The sequence below is a fragment of the Heteronotia binoei genome, chromosome 6, assembly GCF_032191835.1.
Source record: "Heteronotia binoei isolate CCM8104 ecotype False Entrance Well chromosome 6, APGP_CSIRO_Hbin_v1, whole genome shotgun sequence".
Lineage (NCBI taxonomy): Eukaryota > Metazoa > Chordata > Lepidosauria > Squamata > Gekkonidae > Heteronotia > Heteronotia binoei.
Window position 1 is genome coordinate 84,179,834 of NC_083228.1, and position 26,918 is coordinate 84,206,751.

General features: G+C 41.1%; 3 protein-coding genes across 10 annotated transcripts in view; 2 read left to right on the plus strand and 1 right to left on the minus strand.

Annotated features, from left to right (window-relative positions):
- MAP3K13 (mitogen-activated protein kinase kinase kinase 13) overlaps positions 1-9,649 on the plus strand; it is a 67,826-nt gene extending 58,177 nt beyond the window's left edge. For all 4 annotated transcript variants that reach the window (XM_060242009.1, XM_060242010.1, XM_060242011.1 and 1 more), the window contains 2 exons: positions 167-464; positions 3,611-9,649. In XM_060242009.1, the coding sequence (XP_060097992.1) occupies positions 167-464; positions 3,611-3,712 (400 nt within the window). In that variant the 3' untranslated portion in view covers positions 3,713-9,649. The remainder of the gene's footprint in view (positions 1-166; positions 465-3,610) is intronic.
- Positions 9,650-10,626: 977 nt separating this feature from the next.
- TMEM41A (transmembrane protein 41A) lies at positions 10,627-22,501 on the minus strand. Of its 4 annotated transcripts, XM_060242013.1 has the most exons (7): positions 22,330-22,480; positions 20,951-21,068; positions 20,382-20,515; positions 18,895-19,048; positions 16,060-16,221; positions 14,209-14,347; positions 10,627-12,667 (listed from the first exon to the last, which is right to left on the minus strand). In XM_060242013.1, exons 3-7 carry the CDS (start codon positions 20,384-20,386, stop codon positions 12,444-12,446), a joined length of 684 nt encoding a protein of 227 aa, XP_060097996.1. In that variant the 5' UTR covers positions 20,387-20,515; positions 20,951-21,068; positions 22,330-22,480; the 3' UTR covers positions 10,627-12,443. The 4 variants fall into 4 exon arrangements, 3 of the variants coding, with proteins under 3 accessions (XP_060097996.1, XP_060097997.1, XP_060097995.1); XR_009555580.1 differs by lacking the exons at positions 20,382-20,515; positions 20,951-21,068 and having other exon boundaries at positions 10,627-11,567; positions 12,268-12,667; positions 22,330-22,501; XM_060242014.1 differs by lacking the exon at positions 20,951-21,068 and having other exon boundaries at positions 22,330-22,477.
- A 2,039-nt stretch (positions 22,502-24,540) lies between these two features.
- Positions 24,541-26,918, plus strand: part of SENP2 (SUMO specific peptidase 2) — a 29,701-nt gene continuing 27,323 nt past the window's right edge. The window contains exon 1 of one of the 2 annotated variants that reach the window (XM_060242015.1): positions 24,541-24,712. In XM_060242015.1, the coding sequence (XP_060097998.1) occupies positions 24,603-24,712 (110 nt within the window). In that variant the 5' untranslated portion in view covers positions 24,541-24,602. The remainder of the gene's footprint in view (positions 24,713-26,918) is intronic. The other variant, XM_060242016.1, reaches the window with a different exon arrangement.

Genomic DNA, 26,918 nt, shown 5'->3' on the forward strand with positions numbered 1-26,918 from the left:
TGTTTCTTCAGTTAAAAGGAGAAATATTTTCTTGTGGCAGATTTTGACCCATCATGAGTTTAAGGCTGTGTGCATAATGAACATGCTTTTAGGAACTTGGCCTCATCCTCAATTGCATGTAGCCTTTAAGTCTTGTCAATATGACTAACCTGTTGTGGATTTGCAGGCCACATCGCTGCATCAGTAGCTGCCAGTCCTATTCAACTTTCAGCTCTGAAAACCTCTCTGTGTCTGATGGAGAAGAAGGGAATACCAGTGATCATTCCAACAGTCCAGATGAGCGGGCCAGCAGGCGAGAACATCAGCTGACTGAGAAGCTGGATGAGATGATGTCACAAACTCCAGAAATCCCCATTGAGATTTCAACTCAGTCTGATGGGCTTTCAGACAAGGAGAGCGCTGTACGCAGAGTGAAAACACAGATGTCACTGGGCAAGTTGTGTCCAGAGGAATGTGGCTATGAGGTCAGTATTGTTATCTTTTCTGCTTTTGTGTAGTTGAAAAATTAATTGGCAGCTTGGAAACTAAAGCTGTCAGTTGAACGTCTAGTAGAAGAAGACGACTGCAGATTTATACCCTACCCTTCTCTCTGAATCAGAGACAGAGTGGCTTACAATCTCCTATATCTTCTTCCCCACAACAGACACCCTGTGAGGTGGGTGGGGCTGAGAGGGCTCTCACAGCAGCTGCCCTTTCAAGGACAACTCCTGCAATAGCTATGGCTAACCCAAGGCCATTCCAGCAGCTGTAAGTGGAGGAGTGGGGAATATTTAATGGATAAATCTATTAAATATAAGTAAAATATAGCAGGATTCTAAAGATTCCGGCTGTTTCGGAGGAGAAGCCCTCTCCCCCCCTTAATATCAGCAGTTTTAGGCCTCAAATTTTCCCTTGCCCCTCTGTCCAAAGCCATTCATACCTAAAACCATCAGGAGCAACCACTCCTTCTACCTATGCTTTTAAGCTCCCAGCCTTGTAGAGTTTCAGAGGGGTGACATAGTACCAGCATAAAACAGTCCTCCACCCCTGCCAGTTCTTAAACATGGATGGGAGGAACCAGTGAAGCTAATCTGTCTTGTTTTCAGAACAAGTATTTGTAAAAGTGCTGGCTGGAACTCTCAGATCCATTGCAATATTGGGTTGGGTTCTGCCTGATTTCTGCTGGTGGAAGTTTATTACCCCTTCCCTATCCCATTTTCCCAGTAGCCCCTTTTGACACCCCCTCCCCCAAAAAAGCTATGCTGGGGTCAAGTAACCCAAACGGGAGGGGGAAAGCCATTCAGGAGGGGGGGAGGGGTGCAATCAGGAACCTGAATCCAATCCAAAATGTCTTCCTCAAACTGGCTTGGGAGGCTTGGGATGCTTCAGGCCAGCCCTCCCAGGATCCAGGAGACGCCAAACTTGTAGAGGCTCTCCAGGTGACTCTCCTTTATCTTCCCCACAGGTAAAGATTGGATTTAGGGGATTGAGTTACAGCCCCCCAAAGAAGGTGCCCCCAGGGAAGTGATTTCTGGGGACGACAGGCATGAGTTCAAGAGACTGTAGAATCGACTCTGTACCAGCTAGAGGAATCAAGCTCACTGCAGACTTTCCAAGGATGCCCTCCTACATGTTTTCCAAGTTATATGGAGATTGGACTTGGGAGATCCAGGTTACAGCCCCCCAAAGAAGGTGCCCACAGGAAGGCACTTTCTGGGGACATTACAGGTGCAGGGTGAGGAGAAGAGTGTAGAACAGACCCTGTGCAAGCTAGAGGAATCATACTTGCTGTGGGTGGAACCCCTTATTCTCCCCTGGAAGCAGGTAGGACTGTCACTGTTGCAAGCTGGTTTCCGTCACTGTGTCCCTGGCCAGGCCCACCCTCTCTCAGATGACCGTGTGGCCAACCTGTCCACCCAGGAGCACTGCTATTCTCTTGTGGTCAGCTTGGGTTGTGGAGCCCATGTCCTACAACCACCTTGCCAGCATTGCAAGTGGAAGGGAGTGTCCCTGGACTCGGATACAGAGCTAAGTAATGATGGCCCCCATTACTCTGTCATGTGTCTGTCGTCTCCCCAGCCAGGCTCTAGCTTGCAGCTGCCATAAGAGGGACATGGTCGTTGGCAACCCCCAGCAAAAGGATCAGTCTGCACCACTAGCCAGCAGTCACCTTGCCAGTGAGGCAAGGAGAGCCTGGAGCCATCACCAGCCTGAATGACAGGATATGTTCCTTGGTAGGCCCCAGCGAGCAGGCACCCAGGAACATCCAATCCCTGCAGACCCCTTGCCAGTGGGGTGAGTTAGAGTGGACAGCTCTGGACTAGAGCAAACGGCCAACCTCTTTGGTGATCAGGAGTCTCAGACACAGGGACGTGGTCTTAGGTGTGCTCCAACCCGTCTCCCTGCTGAGGTTGAACGCTGAACCTTGATTTGCTGATTGAGGTACCCTGACACTGGCTGAGCAAAATAACAAAGTTGTGGGGAGTGGCAGGGTGAAATGATGGGAAGGATGGCTCAATACAGCCTGACTCCATGACAGGCAGAGTTGGTCTTGCCCTGTGATCACCTTCCCAGCAGACAGAGCAACATGACATGGTGATTCTGGATGGGAGCCCATGACCAGCCACCAATAACTTGCCAGCAGGGCAAGTGAGAGGCAATCTTGAGTCTGCACTTGACACTCTTCACCACCTAGAAGGGGAACGCAGCAAACTGTGATTCTGTCTTGTGGCCACTGGTGTGAAAGGAAATATGTGGCCCGTTGGATGTGGAACTGCCATTGAAGGGCAAGACCACTTTGAGCTAGATGATGATGATTTATTTATTTATTTATTTATTTATTTTTTAAAAATATATTAATTTATTATATTTGATGAATCACAATATCCTGGCCAGCGCCAGGCTCAGGGCAATGTACAACAGTAAAATCAGTTACATTATATATATAAAATCAACTACATTAAAAATTACAAACCCTGATGGCGTCTTTAAAGTGCTCTTATTCAGTTACTGGATCACATCAGATGAGCCCTACACCATAGTGGATGGACAGTACAGTGGTCATTCCAATTACCCTGGTCTGGAACAGTTCCCCCAAGGTAGGGTGACTGGCAGAGGAAAGCTGGCACAGTGACAAAGACAGATCACTCCCAAAGAGAAGTAGGCTGGGGGGGGGGGTGGCTTTTTCAAATGGGGAGCAGTAGGCAGTAAAGTCAAGTCAGTGGGCAGAAAAGACAAACACAGATCACCCAAAAATGAAATGGCAGAGAACTGTTGAAGCCCCTCTGGGAATCTGAAGGCAATTCTACTGTGCAGAACTGAATATGTTGCAGACAAGAGTTAAAACTAAAACGAGAACTAGAGCACCTTCAGATGAAGCAATTGATGTTGACCAGAAGTTAATACCTCAGGTCTGCTGGAAAATACTGTGTCATCTACCTGAGTCCTTTCAGAAAAGTTTTTATAGCCTGATGCAGGAAAAAAGGGGATCTGGTGGCTCCTTTCTCCAAGACCTTCTGTATGTCCTTTCATTATGCATTGAGGGGTTGCTATTGTCTGATGCAGATGAAAATACTGACCAGAAGTGCCCAAAACTAATTTTGAAAATTGTTTTGTGCACTTTGTGTTGCAGAATCCTGGGGAGTTTGGAGATTCTGGTGGTGACTCTTCTGATGGGGAGTGCTCTGATGCAACTGTGAGGACCAGTAAAGCTGGTAGTTCTGCAACCTGGTAACGATGACCTCTGTTCCTCAGTCGGTTTATCAGCTGGCATTTTGATTCCCTCAAGAACCCTCTTCCCATTTCTTCCCTGAGAAACTGCTTTCCACCCCATCACCAAAACGATCTGCAATAACTTGAATCTTTGGAGAAATGTTCTGATGAATTGGTTTTTCTGTGAGCATTTCAATTAAGAATGGCAGGGATGTATTTTATTAATAATTGAGCTACTGTACCATATTTTTGGCATTTTAAAACTTTTTACTCTAAAGAGTGAATTGTATCATAAGACAAAATTTGTTGCAAAAGAAAAATTAAGATGATGGGCTTATTAAAAAGAATAATCTTTTAAAGTCTTAGATTGCATGCATGGATAGGCTAGGATGTGATGCTGCTGTTTTGGCATGGGACCAAACCACATGGCCTGGAAGGAACAGGAAATAAAGTGAACTCAATGACATGGTTGTATCCAGTGGAGCAGTGGGTGGGGTAACCAGTGAACAAAGAGATGTTAGCATATAAGCTGTTTAACTTTAAAGAAGTTATTCACTTTCCTGGAAATGGTAGGTAGCAAGGTGTATCTAGTCACTGTGCACCTGACATGTGAGAATGGGGGGCTAATTGTGTTTGTAAATCAGCCTTTGGCAGTTGTGACATCCTACTGCAATAGTCTAGCTTTGGTTTCCCTCTAGCACTTTTCACCATTCTGCTACTGTGGATCAGACAGTGCAGCACGGAGTGGCTGGTTGGCCGACAGACAGAAATGGTGCTGTTGTTTGGTTATCTTCCTCTCTCCAACCTACCTTTTTGTTTGCTTCCTTCAATCAAAAACAAATCGATCAAATTAGTGTTGAACGAGAACTTTTCACACCATGAGAAAAGCACATTCTGCACATCCTGAGGAATACCGTGGAGGAAGAAATTGGAGCTGTTCTTATTACAGTTGACAATTGCCAGTATACAGTAAAGGAAGATTGTACTTGGGTGAAGTTGGGGAAACAGCCTTGCTTCAACAACACTACTGGCCACCCCTACTTTTTTTTTTTAAGTGCTGTTCTCTTACTGGCAACTTGCAAAGTAATATTTGGAATACAGAGATGAGTGGAGGATGCCCTTAATTTTGGGTGTGAGAGAACTTAAACCATATTTCCATAGTGATGGGTTCTGGACTGGAAAGCACCCAAGGCTGTTTCCTTTCCTAGGAGAATGGTATTTCACCTTCCCTCTGTATTACCTCATTCATTCTAATCTTCTTTCTGGGGGTTACAGTAATGAACCTTTTAACTGAAATGTCCACAGGAGTATACCCCCCCCCCCAAAAAAAAAAGAACATCGAATCTGGTTTTATACGCAAAGTGCTGCTAATGTTCTTACCTGTGTCCCCATGGCATGGCCAGTGATGACTACATTCAGGAAAGGAAGGAGCCTCATGTGAAATGTAAGCTTGTTACATTTAATAGGACCCATCCTTAAGATAGTGATTGGGAGTCACACCTCCACACCCAAAATGAAGGGCAAGGGCAGCTTGTTGGATGTGCTGCTGTTTGTTTACATATGATTTCAATTTTTAAAAAATGTATAGCCTACTGGCAAAATGAAGGGAAATTCAGAGAACAGTATTGTATGTGTTAAATTATTCCATATATTTTTTAAAAATTGTAGCTGGACTACATGGATCTTAAGTTATGTCATTGTTATTTATTGTAATTACTTTTGATTACTGGCAGAGCTTATTGTGGCACAATTTATTGCTTCATGGCTCCTTATTGCAGGAAGAGGGGGAGCCAAATTGTTTCTTGCTGATTGGAGCTAATCTCTTACTGGCCACAGCATACTATAAGGCAGAGAGCAGGTGAGCACAAGTAGGCATGTGCATGGAGTATAAAATAGACAGGATGCAGATCTAACATCTCGACATGCTTTAGTTCCTTGCTGTTGCTCAGAACACTGCTGTGGCAGAGAACAACATAAATGAGTCATGTTCTCCTGAAATGACACACTCTTTGCTAATGCCAGGAATACAGCTAGTTTAAGCTTAGCATGCTTATAGAAGACACAGCAGAATTCTGCTTACTGTAGAGAAGTTGTTCCTGGCCAGGGCTTTTTATTGTAGAAAGCCCAGTAGGGACTTCTTTGCATAGTAGGCCACACCCCTTGATGCCAAGCCAGCCAGGACTGCATTCCTGTGTGTTCCTGCTCAGAAAAAGCCCTGTTCCTTGCAATTCATACACTCAAGCTTCTGAATAATCCACTTATTTTGGGAGTCCCGTTGATGATTATTGTTTTCATGCCATAATAAATCTGTTCTACTGTTAATATGAGCTAGGCCAGTGGTTCTCAAAATAAAGTGGGACTTGCTTGCAAATAATTTCCAGGCTACTTTTATCCTCTCCAGCATAAAAAGCAAGAATCTCCCCTCCAGTAACACTGAACAAGTTCATATTTTACTTTTACTTTTTAAAGTTCATAAATATATAGCATTATTGAGAAACAGCCTGTATTTTCTGGCCATTAAACTTCCCAGAATCCTTTCTGCCATCTCAGCCTGTTTCAACCCTCTGTCCTAGCCTTGCAGCTAGGATTACAGACCTCAAGGTGGGCCCAAAATTCTCTTGGAATTACATCTGATCATCAGATTAGAGATCAGTTCCTTTGGAGGGAATGGCAGTTTGGAGAGTTGAACTAGAGTCCTAGAGTGACATCACATCCTTGCTGAGCTCCCTCCCCATATTTTATTCTCCTTGGGTACTGCCCCCCCCCCCGTCTTTAGTCATATGGCAATCTGGAGCTGGCAGCACTACTTGTAACCCACCTGCAGGCAAGCTAGACATTTAACACACATGCAATGTGATTCTTCTTTTCAGAAGACTACTTGGCATGATCCAAGCTCTTACAACCTGAGTTATACTCCATTTTCACTTGCCTTTTTGGAAAATTGTGCTGCTTTATTGTTCATATTTGTTCTTGAATATTTTGTTGTAGGGGATGATCTCTGAATACAATTTTGAATATGTTCCTGTGCAAATCTAGGAATCTCTGATTTACTAATTGCCTTTGGTAAACAACCATAGATTACATGACAGTAAACTGAAGTTCCCCTGTGGCATGCTAATTCCAGTTTAACAGTCCACAATTAGCTGACTGAATATAATTTTTAGGAAACTTTGGTTTTTTCAGTGTGACAAAGCAAAGGATAGTGTAAATAATGACAAGGAGCTACATGCTGTGTTTCCCATAGCAAGCGATTAGCTTCGTTAACTCAGTAGTGATTTCCTCAAACTTCCTTCCCTACAAGGAGTTTCATAGCAAAATATCGTATCCTGTTTATAATGTGGGATTAAATATAAAGAGCCAAATGGCTGTCACAAATATTACTATGAAACCCTCCACTGTAACTAATAGCAATCTTTATAAATACTATGAATTATCACTTTTTCAAAGCACCAGCTACAAAAGATCAAAATTTGCACAAACATCAGCTACAAGGTATCAAAAGAATCCAAGTCTAACAATTTTTCATATAAGTAGTGAAAAATACTCAATAAATAATAAATAGAGACACTTAAAGTCTTTTTCAAATTTGAAATTAATCCATGCTTCAGGGTCCATTTTTCATGTAAGCAGTAACATTTATCCCAACAACTGCTGATAATCCTGTCACTTTTAAATGGGAAATTAATCCATACTTCAGGCACTTGAGCCTTCCAAATGGAAACTAATCCCAAACCTTCAAAAACCTTATTAATGCTCCAATGTGATTCAAGGGCTTATTGTTGCAATATTCAGGAAGGCAAAATGTATCTTATCTGTCCCAGCCAATGAACAGTTGACCTGAGGCATTCATTTTCCCCCGATGGCTTTTTCCAGCTTGGGATAGACCAAAGTGTATAACCCTTACATTCGCATAAGATAGAACAGCAGTCTTTACTTAGTCAATTTAGTCTGCAGTTGTCATGCTGTACAATGTAATAATACTTTGAAGGAATACTTGAGGGATTAAGACATGTCTTGGCTAGTGTCTCTTCTCCTCCCAAATGTATGTGCCCTGCATTTTCTTTTGAAACTTGAAAAAATGAGTTTTTTGAAAATTAAAGTAAAAACTAAAAAAGAGAAAAAATAGTGCTTATCTTTTAATATCCCCAAAGAGCTCAGGATATTGAACTAACAAGGTTAGTGAACCTGTTGATTGAAGAACATGGTGCTGTAAACTAAGAGGTGTTTGCGAGTCTCACTGATAAACTCATACCCTAAATTCAGCTTCAGAACTTTCCCAAAGGTTTGATATGTAAATTGTGCCATGGGGTACAAATAGAGAATTCTTCAATATTTTTAAATAGGTTGAGCAGACCGGTAAAAATAAATTAAAAAACAAAACAAAAACTGAACTGAGATTTTAAGCAGTGTTGAGGCTAATCTTCAGTCATTTAATTTTCCCCATATGTTGTTAATATCTTTTGTCATCAGCCTTGTACAATGATGCATCCTTAAATGCACAAATGTATTTTTGTAAATCTAGAAGAGTTCTAATCTTTATGGCTGTAAAGGGATGCAAGTAGGAGGCACATCAATGAAATTTTAGTATGCTGGAGGGGAAGAAACAACAGTATTTTTCAGCAAATTAAATTGAGAACTTACCTTTAAAGTATGTCTACTATGGTGATGCTGCTGAAAATAACATATCTGTGGTGAAGCCCTTCCTACTTTAGTATATTAGAGCATTCACCATATGCAGCAGCATTTTCACATTGTAAATTCCCTGGCCCTCAATCCATGTCTTTGGGTAGGTGGAGCAATTCATGTGAGTTCTCCTTAGTGCTGAGGTAGTTTATCCTAGGATCACCATTAGTACTATTACAAAAATGCTGTAGCTGTTCAGCCTCAGACAATAATACTAGTTTTAGAAGATGGAAGGTGATGAGTTTGGCTCTGAAATTGTATTGGTTTAGAAAATGCATAAATTGTGGTTGTTCCGTCATCTTGGCCTGTAGTACACAAGTGATGTTTTTAAGGTTTTCTTTAGGTGTGAGGGCTAAACACTTTTAAAGGTGGAAACAGACTCTCAGGTATTTGTGCAACTTTGGGCTTTTTAAAAAGCCTGCTTTGTCATGAAGGACCAATAAAATGTACTGGTGATATTTATTTTCTTATTCTCTGCGAACAACACTCCAAAGCACTAGATGTAAAATTATGGAATTTGGTAATGCTGATACTGAGACACAAACAATATATTGTCTATCTCCCATTCCTTAGGGAAAAAGGCCTATATTGACAGAAAATGGTAGGCACCATACTTCTACACATTTGAGTTTGTGTTCAAGGAGCACAAGAAAGATGTAGCACACACCAATAAAAAAGGCACAGTTTTGTTGTAAGGTTTGGAAAGTTGATCAGTTTTAAACATTCTGATAGGGTCTTGAGAAGAATAGATTACTTTGTTCTGAAGAGTTTAGATTCAACTCTTAGGAATCTTTGCTTTTTAAATGAAAGCCATAAACCAAATAATCTCATTCAGATTATTAGACAGTATTGCCTGTGTGCAGTTATCAATGGTGGACCTTGCTGTGTGTTGACTGTTTCTTGTAAGGGCATTCCAGTAATGTAGCTGGCTGATTGTAGGCCTGCTGTTAGCTGCACAATCTGAGCATGCAGTGCAAACAAGTCTGGAGGCAAATGGCTTCTTTCAGCTATCTTCAATGATTCATATGATGCCCTCTTAACTACTGGGACCAGCTATGGCACAATCAGTGTGGTGGCTAATCATTGTTGGGGATTAATGGTTTTATATGTCAAATGATCATTTCATCTCCTATGATGTCTTCTTTCCCTTTTCTCCCTACTCTGTGGCTTCCTGAGGTAAACTTGATTTTTTTTGTACTGAACAGTGTATAACAATTGGGAACAAGACTGACTATCCAAACAAACAGATGCATGGAATAAAAGCCAGTGTACCTCATACACTTGTTGTAGTAATTTGTACATAACACTACAAAGGTGAAAGCAAGTGGATTGTATGGTAAATGACTTGTGCTACTGGATGCAACTCTGCATTTCCTGAGATGATTTTCTTTTCAGTGAAAACAATGTTTATAATTAATGATATCCTTGAAGATGGTAACAGCAGGCCTTGGATTCAGCGGGAGCTCACAGGAGCACAGCTCATGAATCTTTCTGAGAGTTCCACCTCCTCCTTTCCACCTTGTCCACTGAATAGTAGGTGCAGCTGCACAACAATCCCCGGATAAGCTCCACCACCTATTTTTCTACAAAACGACCCCTGGGTAACAGAATGATGAAAATGACATCACAAACCAGACAGTGATGATCAAGGTGAAATCCATGTTATCCTGATATACGGGGTTTCGAGGTTTGCTCTCTAAGTATTTTGTGGTTGTAGAATAATGCTGGAAAGGCTCTGTGTTTTAATGGTTCCTTGGTACTTAAAGCCTTTCTTTCTTGCAACTAGCTGACACGGTTTGGCAGGCCCGCTTTTGTTTATTAGGGGTGATGGATTCTGCTTGATGTAAAGGCAGTGAGAGACACAAAACCATAAAGTCCAGTAAAATATAAAACAGTGGTTCCCTAACTGCAGATATATATATAGAGATCTCAAATCTTTTCTACAGTATGGTCATGGTTTCTAATATGAAGCAAGCTTATGCACAGCACTTATAGAAAGTAAAGTTCTCCTCTATGTGAGGAGAAAATAAAATGGATAGATGGCAACTGGAGATCTTTTGTGATTACAACTGATCTCTAGGTGACAGAACAGTTCTCCTAGAGAAAATGGATGCTTTGGAAGAAGGAGGATGCTCTGTGGCAGTATTATACCTCATTGAAAGTCCTTCCCAGAATCTCCAGGATTTTCCCAATCCAGAGCTGGCAATCCTAGCTGTATGTATACTAAGCTTCCTTTAAACAGACACTTCATACTAGGTTTCACATCCATTTATTTTGTAAAATGGTTTCCCAACTTTCCCTATTAACACATGTGTAAGGCACTTGATAAGGACATAATTACTACTTCAAGCCATAGACATTTTCCTTTGTCTTTCCTTTGTTTCAGGTCAGCGTAATTATCAGAATAGTCCTTGATATTCTTCCTACCAAATGGTATAGAAGCTCCATGTTCTAAGGACAGATGACCTCAATTAGTTTCATACAGGAAGCAAGACAACCCAAGCTGAAACTCTTGCCCTAAATCAGTAGGGTAATAAACTGGGGTTTGGACCTCATCACTTCATACTGCAGACTGTAGCTCAGATGACAATATATTCCCACACTTACAGCTCCCTCAATAGCAAAAAGGGAGCTAATTAGTTTTCTTGCTGACATCTAGTTTTCTATATGGAGAAGGTTTTTTTTTAAAATAAAGAAAACTCTCAATTACATACATGTATTACCTCAGTGAGAATTAGGGTATTACCAAACAAGACTTGAATAAGTTTCAGCAAAATAATGATTAATAAAAGGCAGAGATCTCCAATGTGAAAAATGGTTCATTCAAAGATATCCCTATGTTTAAAGCAATGGATTCATCCACTGAATGAAACAGTAACATCTCAGCCCTACCATATCACTTCTTCAAGGACAAGAGAAACAAAATCTGTTATTACTCCTCTGCACATAGTATAGTATAAAACTAATTTTTGGGAAGGGAAGCCTTTCCTTTTCACATAGATGCACTTTGGATCACCAAATCTATACTCACAGAAAAACAAGTGGATGTCCTTCTCATAGTTACCAAGGGGAATCTTTGAAGACTTATATGGCGGGACTATAGCCCCTGTGCCTTCCTCATGGATTATGAGTGCCTCTTCAATTATTTTGGAATCACAAATGCAGCTAGTAGGATTCAGCAAGACTTGCTTCCCCTAGCCACATAAAAGAGAATGGGAACATATAAGAAGCGGTAGTGCTACTACAGCTGCAGGCCTTTGCTGGCACGATATCTGGACTCTACCACAATCTTTTCCCAATGTACAAGGAAAGGCCGCCTACTTATCTCTCCATTCCTCTCTCCCTTCCCTCACTGAGTTCTTGAATAATTAACAATGATACACTACAGTCACATCATTAGTCATATTTCCCATTAGAAAGTGAACAAGTAAACAAGTCCACATTCTCTGGGATGAAAGTTGTAACCACCATTTACTAGGTAGTCTCCACGCAGATAGCCTTAAAACACACCAGCATTTCCAAGTAGCTGCTACTATCTTTGCAGCCTCTCTGTGGCTCAAATGATTTCCCATTCTCCTTAGCTTTCTGGTTGCAGAACAAAATAGAATAGTCACAAGCACCAAAGAAAAATGAGACTCATCAGGCTCTTTTTGTTTTTTAAGGCAGCATTGAAGATTACTGTCTGCCACTTCTTGACAGAAAATGCCCAAGCCTGTGTCAGGAAAAATCCACTGAATGAAACAGTAACATCTCAGCCCTACCATATCACTTCTTCAAGGACAAGAAAAGACAAAATCTTATTACTCCCCTGCACATAGTATAAAACTGATTTTTGGGAAGGGAAGCCTTTCCTTTTCACATAGATGCACTTTGGATCACCAGATCTGTACTCACAGAAAAACAAGTGGATGTCCTTCTCGTAGTTACCAAGGGGAATCTTTGAAGACTTATATGGCGGGACTATAGCCCCTGTGCCTTCCTCATGGATTATTAGTGCCTCTTCAATTATTTTGGAAAAAGAATTGCACCTTTCTCATAAGCAGACTCTCAGTATCTGTCTCTCAGTCTATTCATTTGTGCTTCCGTCCATTGAGCACATAAACATTCTCATAACTTTTGTCCAAGTTCAGATGCTTTTGACTGAACTTCTTAATGATAGTCCCAGGAATTAATGCCACCATGGCTATAGCCAGCATCTTGAGTAATGTAGTCCAGGAGAAAATGGCATCAAGGGACGTGATCTGTGAAAGGATTGAACCTGTCTGGACACAGATGAAGTTATATGGCATAAGACCTGCAAGAATAAGAGGGAAGGGAATACTTGCATTAGAAAGACCTTGTACCTGTGGCAAAGAGGTCTGCCTATTAAAAAGAGATTGAATTATAAAGTTCTGAAACTCATTTATGGCTGAACACTACAACGAAATAAGGTGAGAAGGATTTGAATTGAATGTGCAGATACCAATAGGACATATTTAGGAATCATGGGAAAATATAGGCAAATCAGAATTTCAGTAGGTCAGCAGAACGAAAAGGACTGAAAGGCCTGCTCTCCAACTTAATTTAAGGGTAGGGATTGTCTTGCCCGTAACCCTAGATGTTGGGACCCACACAGTGTCAATGCTGGTCATGTAGCCTCTATTCATCCTGATCAGGGGAAAGTTTTTTTAAAAGGCTTACTGGCACATGCCCATTGCCTAATGGACTTCTTTTTCAAGCTTGCCTCTCCTGCTATTCCTGAAGACAATTAGGAGTACTGGTCATGTCCTTGGCTCCCATTATTTCACAAGATGGTGTTGGCTCATCTATCACTTTTCTGGATTATGCAAGTGCTCATGGGATCATATGAGCTACAAAGAGAAACAGAGTAAGAGAGGCCATATATATATGCCTGTTCAAAATCTAATTTCAAGCCACCCCACGTAATGAACAGGACTGTTTATTCCATATTAGTCTGAGAAGCATTTCACACCAAAACTTTCTTACATAAGAACAATTGCAGTAAGCAATAGGTGGTACAATCCAAGAGACCATCTTAACTTGCTCTGTCAGAAGCATTCTTGATCTTTTTTTCTCTCTTAAGTACTTTTAGGGAAACTGATGTGGTTCTGAGGTCAATCAGGAACATTTATCCCTGCAGCAGATTATTTCCTATTGTGAAGAAAGTGTACACTGCATAGACTTTATTCTGTTTGTGTCTTCCATTTTTATATTAAGGGAGAATGTAGTGTGCATGTATGGGTAAGCTGTGGTTCTCTCTGGCTTTTTTCACCTGAAAGCTTCTTGAGACAAGAAAGTAGGAGAGCGTATAGAAACAGTAAACAATCTTTCTTGGCAATTTGGATATTAACCTTGCGTTTCACTTATGTCCTCTAAGCTGAGGTAGTGTGAACTAGCTCACAGTTTTTTAGCCTCTAGCTCACACATTTTTGTCTTAGCTTAGGAAAAATGCCCCCAAAGCAAACTAATTTATGCAATAGCTCATAACTTTAATGCCAGTGGCTAGCTAAGTAAAATTTTTGCTCAGAAGACTCCACAGTTTAGAGGAAATTTTGCTTATGTCGCTTACTGCTTTACCTGTCACTAATGGAACTGGTTAGAAATGCAATATTTAAGAGAATCTCAGGAATTGCACAAACCTCCAATAACAAATTGTAGCTCAGATTCCACTGTATGGCTAGAAAATACACTTATCAAACCAAGATGGCTGTGTGCCAGAAGTGGATGCAGATGGCCAAGCATGCACTGTCATGTCACAGCATAACACAAGAGATGAAAAAGACACTAGCATTGTCTGGCTAATATTTCAACCCCCTTTTGCCCCTCTTGTCTTACCTATGAAAACAGAGAAGAAAAACTGCATCATGGGGATGTTCAGGATGGGAGATGTGAGATTCAGAAACCAGTTTGGGGACATAGGGAATAGCCTCAGAAACAACAACAAGAAAAACAAGGAACTTCTGTTCTCTTCCACCTGCACAAATCAAAGAAAGTCAGACTCAAGCTGAACTGCTTCCCACTTAGTTTTATTTTTCAGGTTTTCATTACCACCAATATTCTGTGTGGTATTTAAGATACTCTAACATGGCTTCACTAGAAACAGAAACTCCAGATCTGAGGATTAAATGATGTCCAGACTTCCTGAATGAGACAATGATGAGCCAAGAAATTTTTCCTCTCAGATATAGAGGTGAGATTGATCACTTCCTTGTTTGGGAAGAAAACACAGTTTGAGGTTGTAACATTTGACTCAAGTGCTGTAACATATTGTGGATTGTTTCTCTAACCTTAGTTTAGAATCCTGATTTATAGAGGAACAAAATGAGCTGGGGTGGGGGAAATGAGGCCAAGAGTTTCCTGGCATGTTCTCATCACAAACAAAACAGTGTATTACACCTGAATGCAGCCTATATGAATGTGCTACACACACAATAAACTTAAAAAGAAAGGCTAAAGGAATTAAGCCTCCCCTCACAGAACAGTCAAGCAAAATCTATTACAAATGAGATTTCCAAAGCTTTCCCACTAAACCCTCTTAAAAAAGAGGAATCTGAATTTGAATTCTGTTAGTGGCTCATTAGCAACAGTAGAAAAGAGACCAAGCTTGTGGAAAGGACCGAGAGCCAAACATGATAGTGGCCACAGGACAATATTTTAGAAGCAAATGCAGTTCTTTAAAATGGCTTTGAGGCACCTGATGAGACTGGGCATGCAGCACAGCTGCACTTGTGTGTCCCCCCCCCCCCCCCCGGTGCCTTTACAGACACAGAAATGGTCCCTCATGGGCTGTTTCAACTTTAAAACCTGTGCAGGGACAGGAGGGAGAGCTCCTGGGGCCCAGTCCAGATTGCAGCCTTGTAGCAATTTTTAAATAACTGCAACAGCTCCTAAAATGGCATCAGTGGCCACAGGATGGACCTGCAGCTGGCGTCACATTTAGTTTTCTTCTCAGAGGGATAAAGCTGGAGAAATGAATTCCTCATTGTTGTCTACCAGCTTAAAACCCAGTCCAGTTAATCTCTCATTCTCCATGGTAAAACTGAGGGCCTACAGGGTTGTTTCACCAGAATTTGGTAATCTGCAAGTGAATAAAATGATATATTTAGACAGAAGACTGAGGCTGATTTCGCACTAGGGCTTGTTCCAGGTACAGAGCCCTTTTGGCCCCGGGGCTTCTCTCCGTTTTCACACAAGTTGCCCTGGAGCTGCGAGTTGGCGCATTGCTTTTCCACAGCAAGCAGAAACTGCTTGTCAGAGGATCTTGCTTGCTGTGGAATAGTGGCATGCCAACTCGCAGCTCTGGAGCAACTTGTACGAAAATGGAGAGGAGCCCCGGAGGAAAAGGGGTCTCCACCCGGAACAAACCTAGTGCAAAATCGGTCTATAACAAAGATGGGGAGAAAATAACTGACTTGCTTGCCATGATTGGAAACTACCACATCCAGTATTTTATTGTAGGTCTAAACTTAGCAGAAGAGGGGCAAAGCAGCTTTTAAATTCCTCTCTTGCTGCAGCCTACATCATGATCACACATTTTCTCCAATTATACATCTTCCTGTAAAGGTGTTTTTAAATTATAGACCCCAAATTCTATTACTTTGAGTGCAGGTGACAGTAGTCAGGACATGACGCTTTATCAGTAAATATGCATATAGTGACTGAAAGCCAGTAGCTATAGGGCCTTACCTTCCTTTGAAGCATAGCTACTTTATCAGGAAAATAGTAGATGACAAATTGTTTTCCAAAGATATTGGATAGACCATAACAACAGGAAGCACCCACAGAAGTCAAGGCACAACACAACAGGAGACCCATCCATGGTCCAAAGAGAGCCCCAGCAAGGATGTTCTGTTAGAGCAAAACCAGAGAATGATCCAGTCCATAACAAACTGTAGGGAAAGCATGAAGGACTCCATGAATCAAAACAGCAGTTCTGCCTGATCAGACCACAGAGCACAAATCTTGTTTTTCATTCAACCAGATACTTCTGAGAAGCCTACATGTTGGGCAGCAGATGATAGCTCCCACTGCTACTTGCTGGGCAGACACGTTTCTAAAGATGGAAGTTCCACTCAGCTGCCTGCCCTGTCCTCTGTGAATTGGTATAATCTTACAAAGTTGTCCATGGCCACTGCATTTGTTACATTTTTGTCTGGCTCCTCTTCCAAGGAACTCAAGGTGACATGCATTGTCCTTCATCCTTCTACCCTAACAGGGTAGGTTAGGCTAACAGAGAAAGTAACTGGCTCAGTCACCCAGCAATTTTCATGGCAGGATAAGGATTTGAACCTGGGTCTCCTCCTGTCAGACTTCAACACTTTAACCTCTGCACCAGTGTCTAAAACTGTGCTCTTTTATGTTCTGAATTTCTTACCAATCAATTTTACAGTGTTATGAGAGAGATGACAATTTTTCTCTTGCAATTTTCTCAACATTGTGCATAACTTTATAAATCTTTCTGAACTATACATCCCCAAACAGTTTAGCCTTTCAGTATGGAGCAGGTGATACAATATTTTGATTGCTTTTATTGCACCAATGATACTATTTGGAAGAAGGGGTGACCAGCAGAGCTGTATACAGCATTCCAAATGCTGCTGCATCAAGTATATGAAAGCATTATGATAACTAATCCTTTTCTTTTTAAATGACTTAATGAATAGCTTTTAGGTATTACTCTGTTGGAACAATACATAAAATAGGCAGTGCAGAAATATACAAAAGAAATTATTTTTTCCGATACTGCAAGACAACCCCCCCAAGTTGATTTCCAATGGGTTGCAGAGCCCACAAAACCATATGAGAAGGTGGGCTGCAGTGAAGAGAGGGAATCATAGAGTTGGAAAGTACCTCCTGGGTCATCAAGTCCAACCCCCTGCACAATACAGGAAACTCACAAATACCAGCCCCCTAAGTTCTGCCTAAGTTCACAGAACCAACATTGCTGTCAGATGGCCATCTGGTCTCTAAAAACCTCCAAAGAAGGAGAGCCCACCACATCTCGAGGAAGCTTGTTCTACTAAGGAACCACTCTGTCAGGAAGTTCTTCCTAATGTGCAGACAAAAATTCATCTCATTTAATTTCAACCCATTGGCTCTGGTCCAACCTTCTAGGGCCATAGAAAACAACTCCACACCATCCTTTACATGACAGCCCTTCAACTACCTGAAGATGGTGATGATGATGAAGACAACAGCATTGGATTTACATCCCGCCCTCCATGCCAAATCTCAGTCTCAGAGTGGCTCACAATCTCCTTTACCTTCCTCTCCCACAACAGACATCCTGTGAGGTGGGTGGGGCTGAGAGAGCTCTCAGAGAAGCTGCCCTTTCAAGGACAACTTCTGCGAAAGCTATGGCTAACTCAAGGCCATTCCAGCAGTTGCAAGGGGAGGAGTGGGGAATCAAACCTGGTTCTCCCAGATAAGAGTCCACACACTTAACCACCACACCCAACTGGCGCATATCACCTCTCAGTTGTCTCTTCTCCAGGCTAAACATAACTAGATCCCTCAGCCTTTCATCACAGGACTTAGTCTCCAGACCCCTCACCATCTTTGTCGCTCTCCTGTCAACATGTTCCAGCTTGTCTATATTGTTCTTAAATTGTGGTGCCCAAAACTGAAAGCAATACTCTAGATGAAGTCTAATTACCTTTTGCATCAGTAGAACTCTGCTGGTGGAAGAGGTGGCTCCTTTGAAGAAGAGACAAGGGTAATTTTGCCTTCCCTCTCCTTACTGCAGCCCACTGACTCACATGTTTATTACTCCATGCAACTCCTGTGACCAGGAACCAGCATTCCTGGGATTGGAAATGGCTGCTGGGGAAAGCAGAGAAGACCCCTGACCATCAGTGCCTTCCACTGATGTGGATTGCTGGATCCAACCTCACAATGCTAATAGTGGATCCAAATGGTACAATGTATGTAACAGTTTGTTTTATTTCTTAATCCAATAGGAATTTATTACTCAGATAGGAATACCACATGTTATTTACAGCCCATACATGTCTGCATAATAGTTGGATCCAAAGTTGAAGAAAACTAGTTGCCAATACTGTTCTACAAATAGTTGCCATGGGTTTTTACAAGAGTTTATGCAGAGTTTCTTTATGTCCAGCTAAATACCAGATATAAAAAGATTCCAACCTTGCAATAATGTTGATTACATTAGAATTTGACTACATGTTAGGAGAGAAAAGGATAACAGTGCAAGTTAGGGCTTACAAAAGACACTGTCCTTTTAAGAAGAGTCTTAAAAATACAGCGGAAGTTCTAAGATGATGTGCACACTTTTAGAATTACAAATAACGAGGTCCTACAAAGAGTTCTATTACAAAAGTGGCAGGATCATATTATTTATAGATGAGCAATAACCCAATTCAGAATGTTACTGGACAAGTCATTACTGGGCAAGTTCTCCACACCTAAGAACAGCAGGGAAAGAGGAGCAAATAGGTATCTAATTTAACAATAAGACGCAAAGCTATCATCTTGAATGTTTGCACATAGTATACATACCAGAAAGCTTGAACCAGGAATGGCGAAGCTCTGTTTATACAGGTAGGCACTACAGAACAGCAGCAGCACATATGCATGGTGCTCTCTGTTATAGTATTGTAGAAATTCTGCAAGCTCTCGCAGTTCCTCTAGGTTTGAAGGGAATTTTAATAGCCTGATAAATAAAGAGGGCCATCAGTTCAGAAGTAAACAAATCATATGCTGCCAGTGAATTGTTTTTATTCTATAGACAAGTCAATCAATAACAATAAGGTATGACAAGAAAAAATGCTAGGGCCCCTTAAAAAGTTTTAAAAGGTTATTGCAACATGGGCTTTCAAATAAGAATAAGCAGGTATGACTTGGAGGAAGGCAGCACTTGCCCTCGTGCTACAACCCTAATATGCCTACCTTTCTACAATGAAGTTAGAGAACTATCACACTAAGATTTGGTTTATCCTTTTCTGGAAACTGAAGGTCAAAAGTTACTGTACTACTTCATCTATCTCCACAGAAGGCCATACAAAATGGAAATCCATTAACCTTGTGAAGAAACTTGCCAATCACACCTGTTATTGACAGTCACCCGCTACTCTCCAATTATAAGGACAGATGGACTCATATTCTAGCTGTATCTGAAGAAGTGAGCAGTGACTCATGAAAGCTCATATCCTACCACAAAATTGGTTAGTCTTTAAGGTGCTACTCTTTTCTACTGCTACAGACAGACTAACACAGCTACCCATCTTGATCTGTACCACTTCAGTCCAACTATTACTGAGAATCTTTCACATTAAAATATCATAAAACAAAGTACCTATTAGGGGAAGGATGGTTATAGTAGTAACCTGATGAGTGGGCAATTACAGAATAGCTTGGCCTGTAATACATCTTTGTGCTAGCCAAGTAGATTACAACTCCAGAGCTGGAAATACTTGAGAAATCCAAGGCGAATTACAGTATTAGTGTAAAATCATTCCCCAAGTTTGCCAAAACAATTCAAGCAGGAAGGAATTGATACTCTTGATTTTTACAGATGTAAAAAATAGGAGACAGCAGGGAATCCTGGTTTCAGCTACAGGAGCAACATTCCACTGTTTATCTTCACAGAAAGTCTTACAACCAGTTTGAAAATTTTGAAATTTTCAACCAGTTTGAAAATTCCATAAGGCAGATGAGTTCATGCAGTCTGATCCTGTTGGCTTTTAGCTAAATTTCCCTTCTCTTGGAAGGATGGGAGATCAGTGACACAGTCCTTAGCAATCCCCAAAGGACATAGAATAGTGGTGTTTATAATAAAAACAGGTAGCAATAAACAAACAGGAAGCATATAAGCATGTAGCACAGTTCATCCTAGTGGAAATCCATTTAAAAATTGCAGACAGCTTGGCAGACTGACTTCCTGACGTGAATGCAGACTGAATTAAGTCTACGCATACTGCTAATGTAAAGAACATAAAGTTCAGAAAATGTGTTTGCTAATCACTCATCCTAAAAAAAAAATGTACGTCATACTGTTACTGTCCTTTCTTTAGCCATGGTCACATTCAATCATTGTTCATTCACTGCTTGATTTCAACAAACCAGATATATACATTCCAAGCAGAAAACAGGAGCTCAGTATTTACTCTGTGGCCTCATGCTATCACAGAACCATTTGGATAAAAGGAAAAGGTACAACATATTACTGAAACAATGAGAATGCCAGTTAGTCAAGTATTGCTTAGTAAGACTAAAACAGCAAGCTACAAGTTAAATTATTAGTGCAGTATACATTAACTAGATCAATCAAATGCATTAAAGCAGTGTGAGATTTTCTTCTGGAAGAATTCTAATGCAAAATTATAGTTTAGGCTGCAATTTTTTTTACAGTGCTCAGAATTGCTCTATGAAACTGATGAATGAGTGCTCTGTGAAATCCATCAGTTCCTTCCCACAAAAATTCTGAATGATTCACTTTCAACACTCAGAATCTTTTGGCTAAACAAGCAGCTATTCACCTTAAAAAATACAGCCTTAACACAAAACGGTTGCTGAGTTAAGAACTGTAGTCAAGTATTGCAGTGCATTCTGGTACCTGAGGGGTGAGATGGGCTACTGCTTAGCTTTGATTTTATGGCAAAGACAGGTTGCTGGTTTTACAACTGTTTAAAACTTAGCAGGACTTTGAAAAGCTGTTCTGTTATGTATATAACCTAAAGTCAAAGGAAATGAAAAACAATCAATTACATTCTCCACACTGAGGTGTCTGAAAGCTATTGACACAAGCTGGGCATGTGAATTATTTTAAATATGCTATATTAATTTTCTGAGAACAGTGCTTTCTGTTTTGAGAACTCTTGCAGTTCTTCCTTTTACATTTTTCAGAGAGAAAGCTGTTTCCTGAAACAGGCATTTCAGAAGCGTAGTGTTCTTTATTAAATATGTCAGCATGATAAGCTCATCATTACAAGTTTTTTGGGTGCATGAACATCCATTCATTTGAAATAAGCATCAAAGAACCTATGACTGAAGACTGGAGCTGTTCGTTATTGAATCAAAGTATGAGCACTTGGAAGCTTGCGTCAGATGACAGTGGCTGTTACATATCTACATGCTTCAAATCCTGCTGCTGCCACAAGAAGACAAATAAACCCAGAGTGTCTCCCAGGTTGCAGAAGAATAGTTTTATTTATTGCCTGAAGTGTTAGTATGTTGCAGCAAAACCAAAAAGGAATCTCTCCACATCCTAAAGACTGACATACAGTGTAAAGCCTTTGCAGGTTCACAGGAAATCTGTTAAGTCTTTGAGGTGGCCCAAGACTCTTTTTGGGTACTCGGAAGGATGAATCAAAACACTTTTGCTTATACTGTCAACTTCATAAGCTTCTCGAAACTTCATAAGCTTCTCGAGAGGGGGTTTCTTAATAAGGGCGAAGCTGCATCACCTATATTTTTACATTATGCTTGCCACAGCCTATTTCTGCGCACCGACCTTTTAAAGGGCAGCACTAGGTTTCAGCAGGGATGTATTTTTAGAATCTCAGGCTGCGATCACACATGCTAAATAATGCAGCTTCAGTCTACTTTCAATGCCCTTTCCAACTGAATTTTTGTGTAAACTGGCAAAATCCAGTTTGAAAGTGGATTGAAACTGCTTTATTTAACATGTGTGACTGCAGCCCCCAGACGCCCTCAGCCAAAGCCCAGAGCGCCTTCTACTCTTAAGTCACGGAAGAGAAACGAGAAGACCCCGCGCGGCCGAGGCTCAGGAGTGAAAAAGCGCTGGGCACTCGCCTGTCCTGACAAGGCAGCCCCCCCCGCACGGGCCTGACAGTCATAAGGCCGCCAGTCGGACTTCAAACTCGTCGAAACGGGGTTGCTCTTCGGTCTCCGCCTGCCTCGCCTTTTAAATTACACCTCAACAGCTCCGTTGAGCGCTCCGTATGAAATTTCTGCCCCAAAAGAGCCACTCACCCACTTCCCGCACGCGGCTCTTCGGGAAGTCGCATCGACAACCAATAAAGGCTCGCCGTAGCTGTCCCTAAAACCAACAAAAACCCGATGAGCGATCGCATGGCTTCACCGCCGGTGTGACAGCTGGCAGGAAGTGAAGGAAACATTCAACCAACAGCGCGGTCCCGGGGCAACTCGAGAGCAGAGTACACGCAATCACGTGAGACGCTCTTCTTTCTTTCCGTTGCACGGAACCCTCCCAGACGCCTAACCCGAACTTCCGGTAAAAATCCAAGGCTGTTAACTCGGTATAGAACAAAGTAGGAGTCAAGTGCTACACTTGAAGTGCACCTTAAAGACTAACAAAGTTTTATTCAAAACGTAAGCTTTCGTGTGCTCCAAGCATCACACGAGGAATCAGGTACAGTAAGCAAAGCTGCATATACCTGGTAGGCAGTGGTTTAGAATGCAAAATGGTACAAATTTAAGATCCAATGACAAAATAGTAAAATTAACAAACTGAGCAAACCTTTGATCTGGGTAGCATGAATATGAGAAAACAATAAAACAGTAATATGTCAAAACGTGAGAATGTCTGTTAATCACTCTAGTTATAAGCCTGGGCCAAAAACAGGGCATTTCTTTCTCAGAAGTTTTTCCCATACAACTAATTTACCTTTTTAACATGTAACATACATATAGTTTGCTATTAGAAGAAAAATATGTTAAAATATAGTGGAAGATTGGTTTAGTACACGTAATGAGATAAACAGCCAATATCCCTACTTGAGCATATCAGTACAGCTAAAAGAGAAATACATTGGCTAGAGCTTTCACAAAAGTTAACGTGCTCCAGCTCCAAGCCAAGGTAAGAGAGAAGATGAGATGTCCTATATATATATAAAAGATGAAACACAGAAGGCAATCAACAGCCAAAGAGGCTCACCGGTGATAGGGTGAGGAGGCAACTGCAAAGTATCTTCTGAGAGAGAGAATTCTCATAACCCTTTCTCTCCTAGATCTCATTGCCTGCAAAGTGACAATACCCCAAAATGAGGCTTTTTGTGCTTTCTCTCCCACATCTTCCACTTCCAGTGACCTCACAATGTACAATGTAAACTACATGTAAACAATGTACTGCAACACTACCAGGTGGTAAACTCCAAAACCAGTAAAACAGATTGTGCCACTTTAGAATGCAAGCATGGAACTACATTTTGAAATGCTTCTCTAAGTAGAAAACTCTCCCCCCATATCTGTTTGTAAAGCACCTATTTTGCACACACTTAGCCCAGTATTTGAAGGTTGAATACACCTCTGATTTCTATTTCATCACATATACCCAAGTGAAACGACTGTGGGCGTCTACCAAGATTAGTGTATATTTGTTTGATACACTGGGAGCATAAGGACCGATGATGTTGGCATGAATTAGCTGTAGGGGCCTCTCAGAGACTCTATTGCTCACTTTGGCCACTGGGTAGGCCTTGGATGTTGCCTGCTTGCACACATTACAGTCAAGGTATGCACTGCATCTTTTCCCCTTCTAGAATGGCCAGAGTTTTACAAATAGTATTATAACTTGCATGCCCCAACCTCCAATGCAAGTTATAATACTATTTGTAAAACTCTGGCCATTCTAGAAGGGGAAAAGATAGAGTACTGCAGTACTAGCAGAATTTATTCCAGCACATTTAGTGATTCAGAGCTCACACCTTATGCATGAAGTGTCTATGTATATAGCTTAAATGCCATTAAGTCGCTACCGATTTATGGCGACCCTATTTATTTACCTCCAAAACGACCCAGTATTAACCACCTGGCTCAGGTCTTGCAAACTGAGGTCTTGCATCCATTACGCAGATGAATATGCACCTAACGAAGTAAAGCTTTGGCTCACGAAAAGTTTGTGCTGGAATAAATTCTGTTATGTCTTTACAGCACCACTGAAAACCTGTTTTATTTTGATCCTTGGAGGGTGGTTGTTCTGTATTAGCGTGGTTTGCCTAACAACATCCAGAAACCTTGGTCGACCCTTAACGACTGGACATTAAACAATTTACTGTACCATTAAACCATTACTCTATTATTAAACAATCCCGCCCCCCTGCTGCTTTTCTAAATTCTAGGTAGCCGCTTTTCAAGGCAAAATTAGTTCACTAAGCGCATGCGCCAAAGAAACCCCATCCAGAACCAAAGCGACGGCGAAAGCCGGAAATCAACTATCGTTAGTGGTCCCGCGCCTGACGCGGAAAAGTGAGGCATTTCCGGCCCAGCTGTTGCGGCCGAAGCCTATGTTCAAATGGCTCCCCGAGGGGCTGCGCTCTTGGTTGTTTCCATCTTCCTCTTGCCGCCGGGAAGTGGAGCCTTCGCTCCCTCGGCCGCGGAAAAGACGCCATCCCAGGTCAGGATAAGGGAAGGCTCCAGGTGGGAGCTGAAATAGTGGGAAGGGGCTGGGCGTCCCGTTCTATGAGCGTCTGGCATAGATCCGCAGTAAAAAGTCTTCCGGACCTCTTTCTTTCTGGACCCCTTTTCTTACTAATTAGAGTACAGAAACTGGATATTCCTCTAATCCAACCTCCCATCATGAACTTTCTCCGTTTCAGCTCACACGATAGTTTGATTTTAGTTCTCTGAAATCTCACTGCGGATAACAAAAAAAATGCTTTTAAAAAACATTTTTTAAAAGACAGTAAAAGCAAAGAACAGTATATGTTCAGAAATCACCTCAAAGAAATGTGTATGTACTAATCAAAATAGTTTGTTTTACAGTGCGTTATTTTTCCTAATGCAATTTAAGAAACCTTAAATTGAGTTGTGTGGCTTTAGGGAGGTCATTATCTACATGTCAGGGATTCCCCCCAATAAAAAACCGTTTTGTTGGTCAAAACATTTTGATCATGTTGCTGGAAATACTTCTTGAGACTTTGACTAATTTTTTTTTTAGTGGGGAGCTAAATGTAGTTATGTGCAACTGTTAAACCTTAGTATTTGGACAAGCAGGAGTTCTTTGTATGTTAAAACTAATGCATAGTTACTTGAGAGTAAACCACAGAGATTTGACTAGACTGCACAAGTGTCAATTATTTTCGGGGTGGGGAGAGGCAAAGAGTTTATACTAAGAGCTATTTTTTGTTGTTTTTTAATTAAAGTGTTATTTTCTGACACTTTTGGAAGTAAACTATGTTGTAGGATGGCAGCAGCTCATGTGCAGTGCAAAGATGAAAAAGACTGGTCCTTTTCTTTGGGTGCCCCTACGGAAACAGCAGTTATTTTGCTACATAGATTGTGCTGATTATAGCTGCCCTTTTTTGCCATATGTATGTATGGAAAAGCAGTGTGGGTTGAAGCCTTGGTGTGGTAAATATATGTGTCATCTGAATGAGAAAGAAGCACCACATTACTGTAGCCATACTCTGCAACTTTAAAAATAGAAATGTTAAAAAACATGTGAAATAATATAAAGAATGCTGCTTCTGGTTTGTGTTAAGCATAAACTATCAGTGCAAAGGAACTAACAGGAGGCTTTGTAATTACTACACAATACCAAGTGTGTTTTGAATCCTTTTGAGCCTATGAATGGATAGGAATGGCATTGTATGGCAGTTTAATTAATGTACAGTGGATGATTAGGGAAGTGTATGTTCCTTTCCTCACCCCCTAGCTGTGTTTTGACATTTCCCCCCAAAGATGCAAATAAAGGAACCTTTTGTTAAAGTTGGTTCCTTATGGTAATTGAAAAAGACGCTCCATATCATGCAGATGTTAGGGAATCATCCCTGTATTCAGTGCCACGTATATAAAAAGTAAATAAATCAATGCTATGGTTGCACAGTATGTGTCAAAGAATTCAGAGAGGAAACGGAAGTACTTGGGTTGCCAAGAGATGTATGTCTGTGTGATGCAACCTGGCTGTCATGCAGAAAGATAGAGTGAAGACAATTTATGTTACAATGCCTTGCAACAGGTTTTAGAAGCAAAACTAATTGATGTTGAGGACCTAATTTTTATATAGCATCTAATTATGAAATATACAAATTATTTTATACCTTTCTTGGAGATAATTGGGTCAGTGCTCCAGAAGTTGAAACTGTGTGTCTTAAGACATATATACAAAGGGGCAAAAGTAAAGTGTGTGTGTAGCATTACATGTTGCGTTTTCTATGCTTTAAGCATTTGACTTGTGCAGCTTTTTAATATAAAAAGTTATCTTTCAGTGAGAGATCTCTTATATTAAGTTAATACTAATTTACCTTCTTGCAGGAATGTGTATTCAGGTATACACCGATAAAAGCAATTGGTTTGGATGCTAAGAGCCAAGAATAGAGTGGAGTTCACAGGTCTTTGTGCCTAGTTTCCCCTACACCCGGGGGGGGGGGGGCAAACTGCAGCTCAGGAGCCACACATGGCTCTTTCACACATATCTTGTGGCTCTTGAAGCCCCCACCACCCTATCAGCTGACTTGGAAAAGGCTTTCCTCTCTTTAAATCACTTCTCCAAGCCAGGCCAACTGGCGACTTGGAAAATGCATTTAAAGTTAAACCAACTTTCCTCCCTCCCTCCCTCCCTTTGACGTTTATTTTGTGTGGCTCTTACATTAAGCAAGTTT

Excerpts from the sequence above, each read along its gene's own strand:
- TMEM41A (XM_060242012.1), bottom strand. The coding sequence starts at position 22,475 with ATGTTTCCTTCACTTCCTGCCAGCTGTCACACCGGCGGTGAAGCCATG. Across the intron at positions 16,222-18,894 it reads TTCCTGGTTCAAGCTTTCTG|AACATCCTTGCTGGGGCTCT; the intron begins GTATGTATACTA and ends TTGCTCTAACAG. Across the intron at positions 12,668-14,208 it reads TTTCTTCTCTGTTTTCATAG|GTCTTATGCCATATAACTTC; the intron begins GTAAGACAAGAG and ends TTATTCTTGCAG.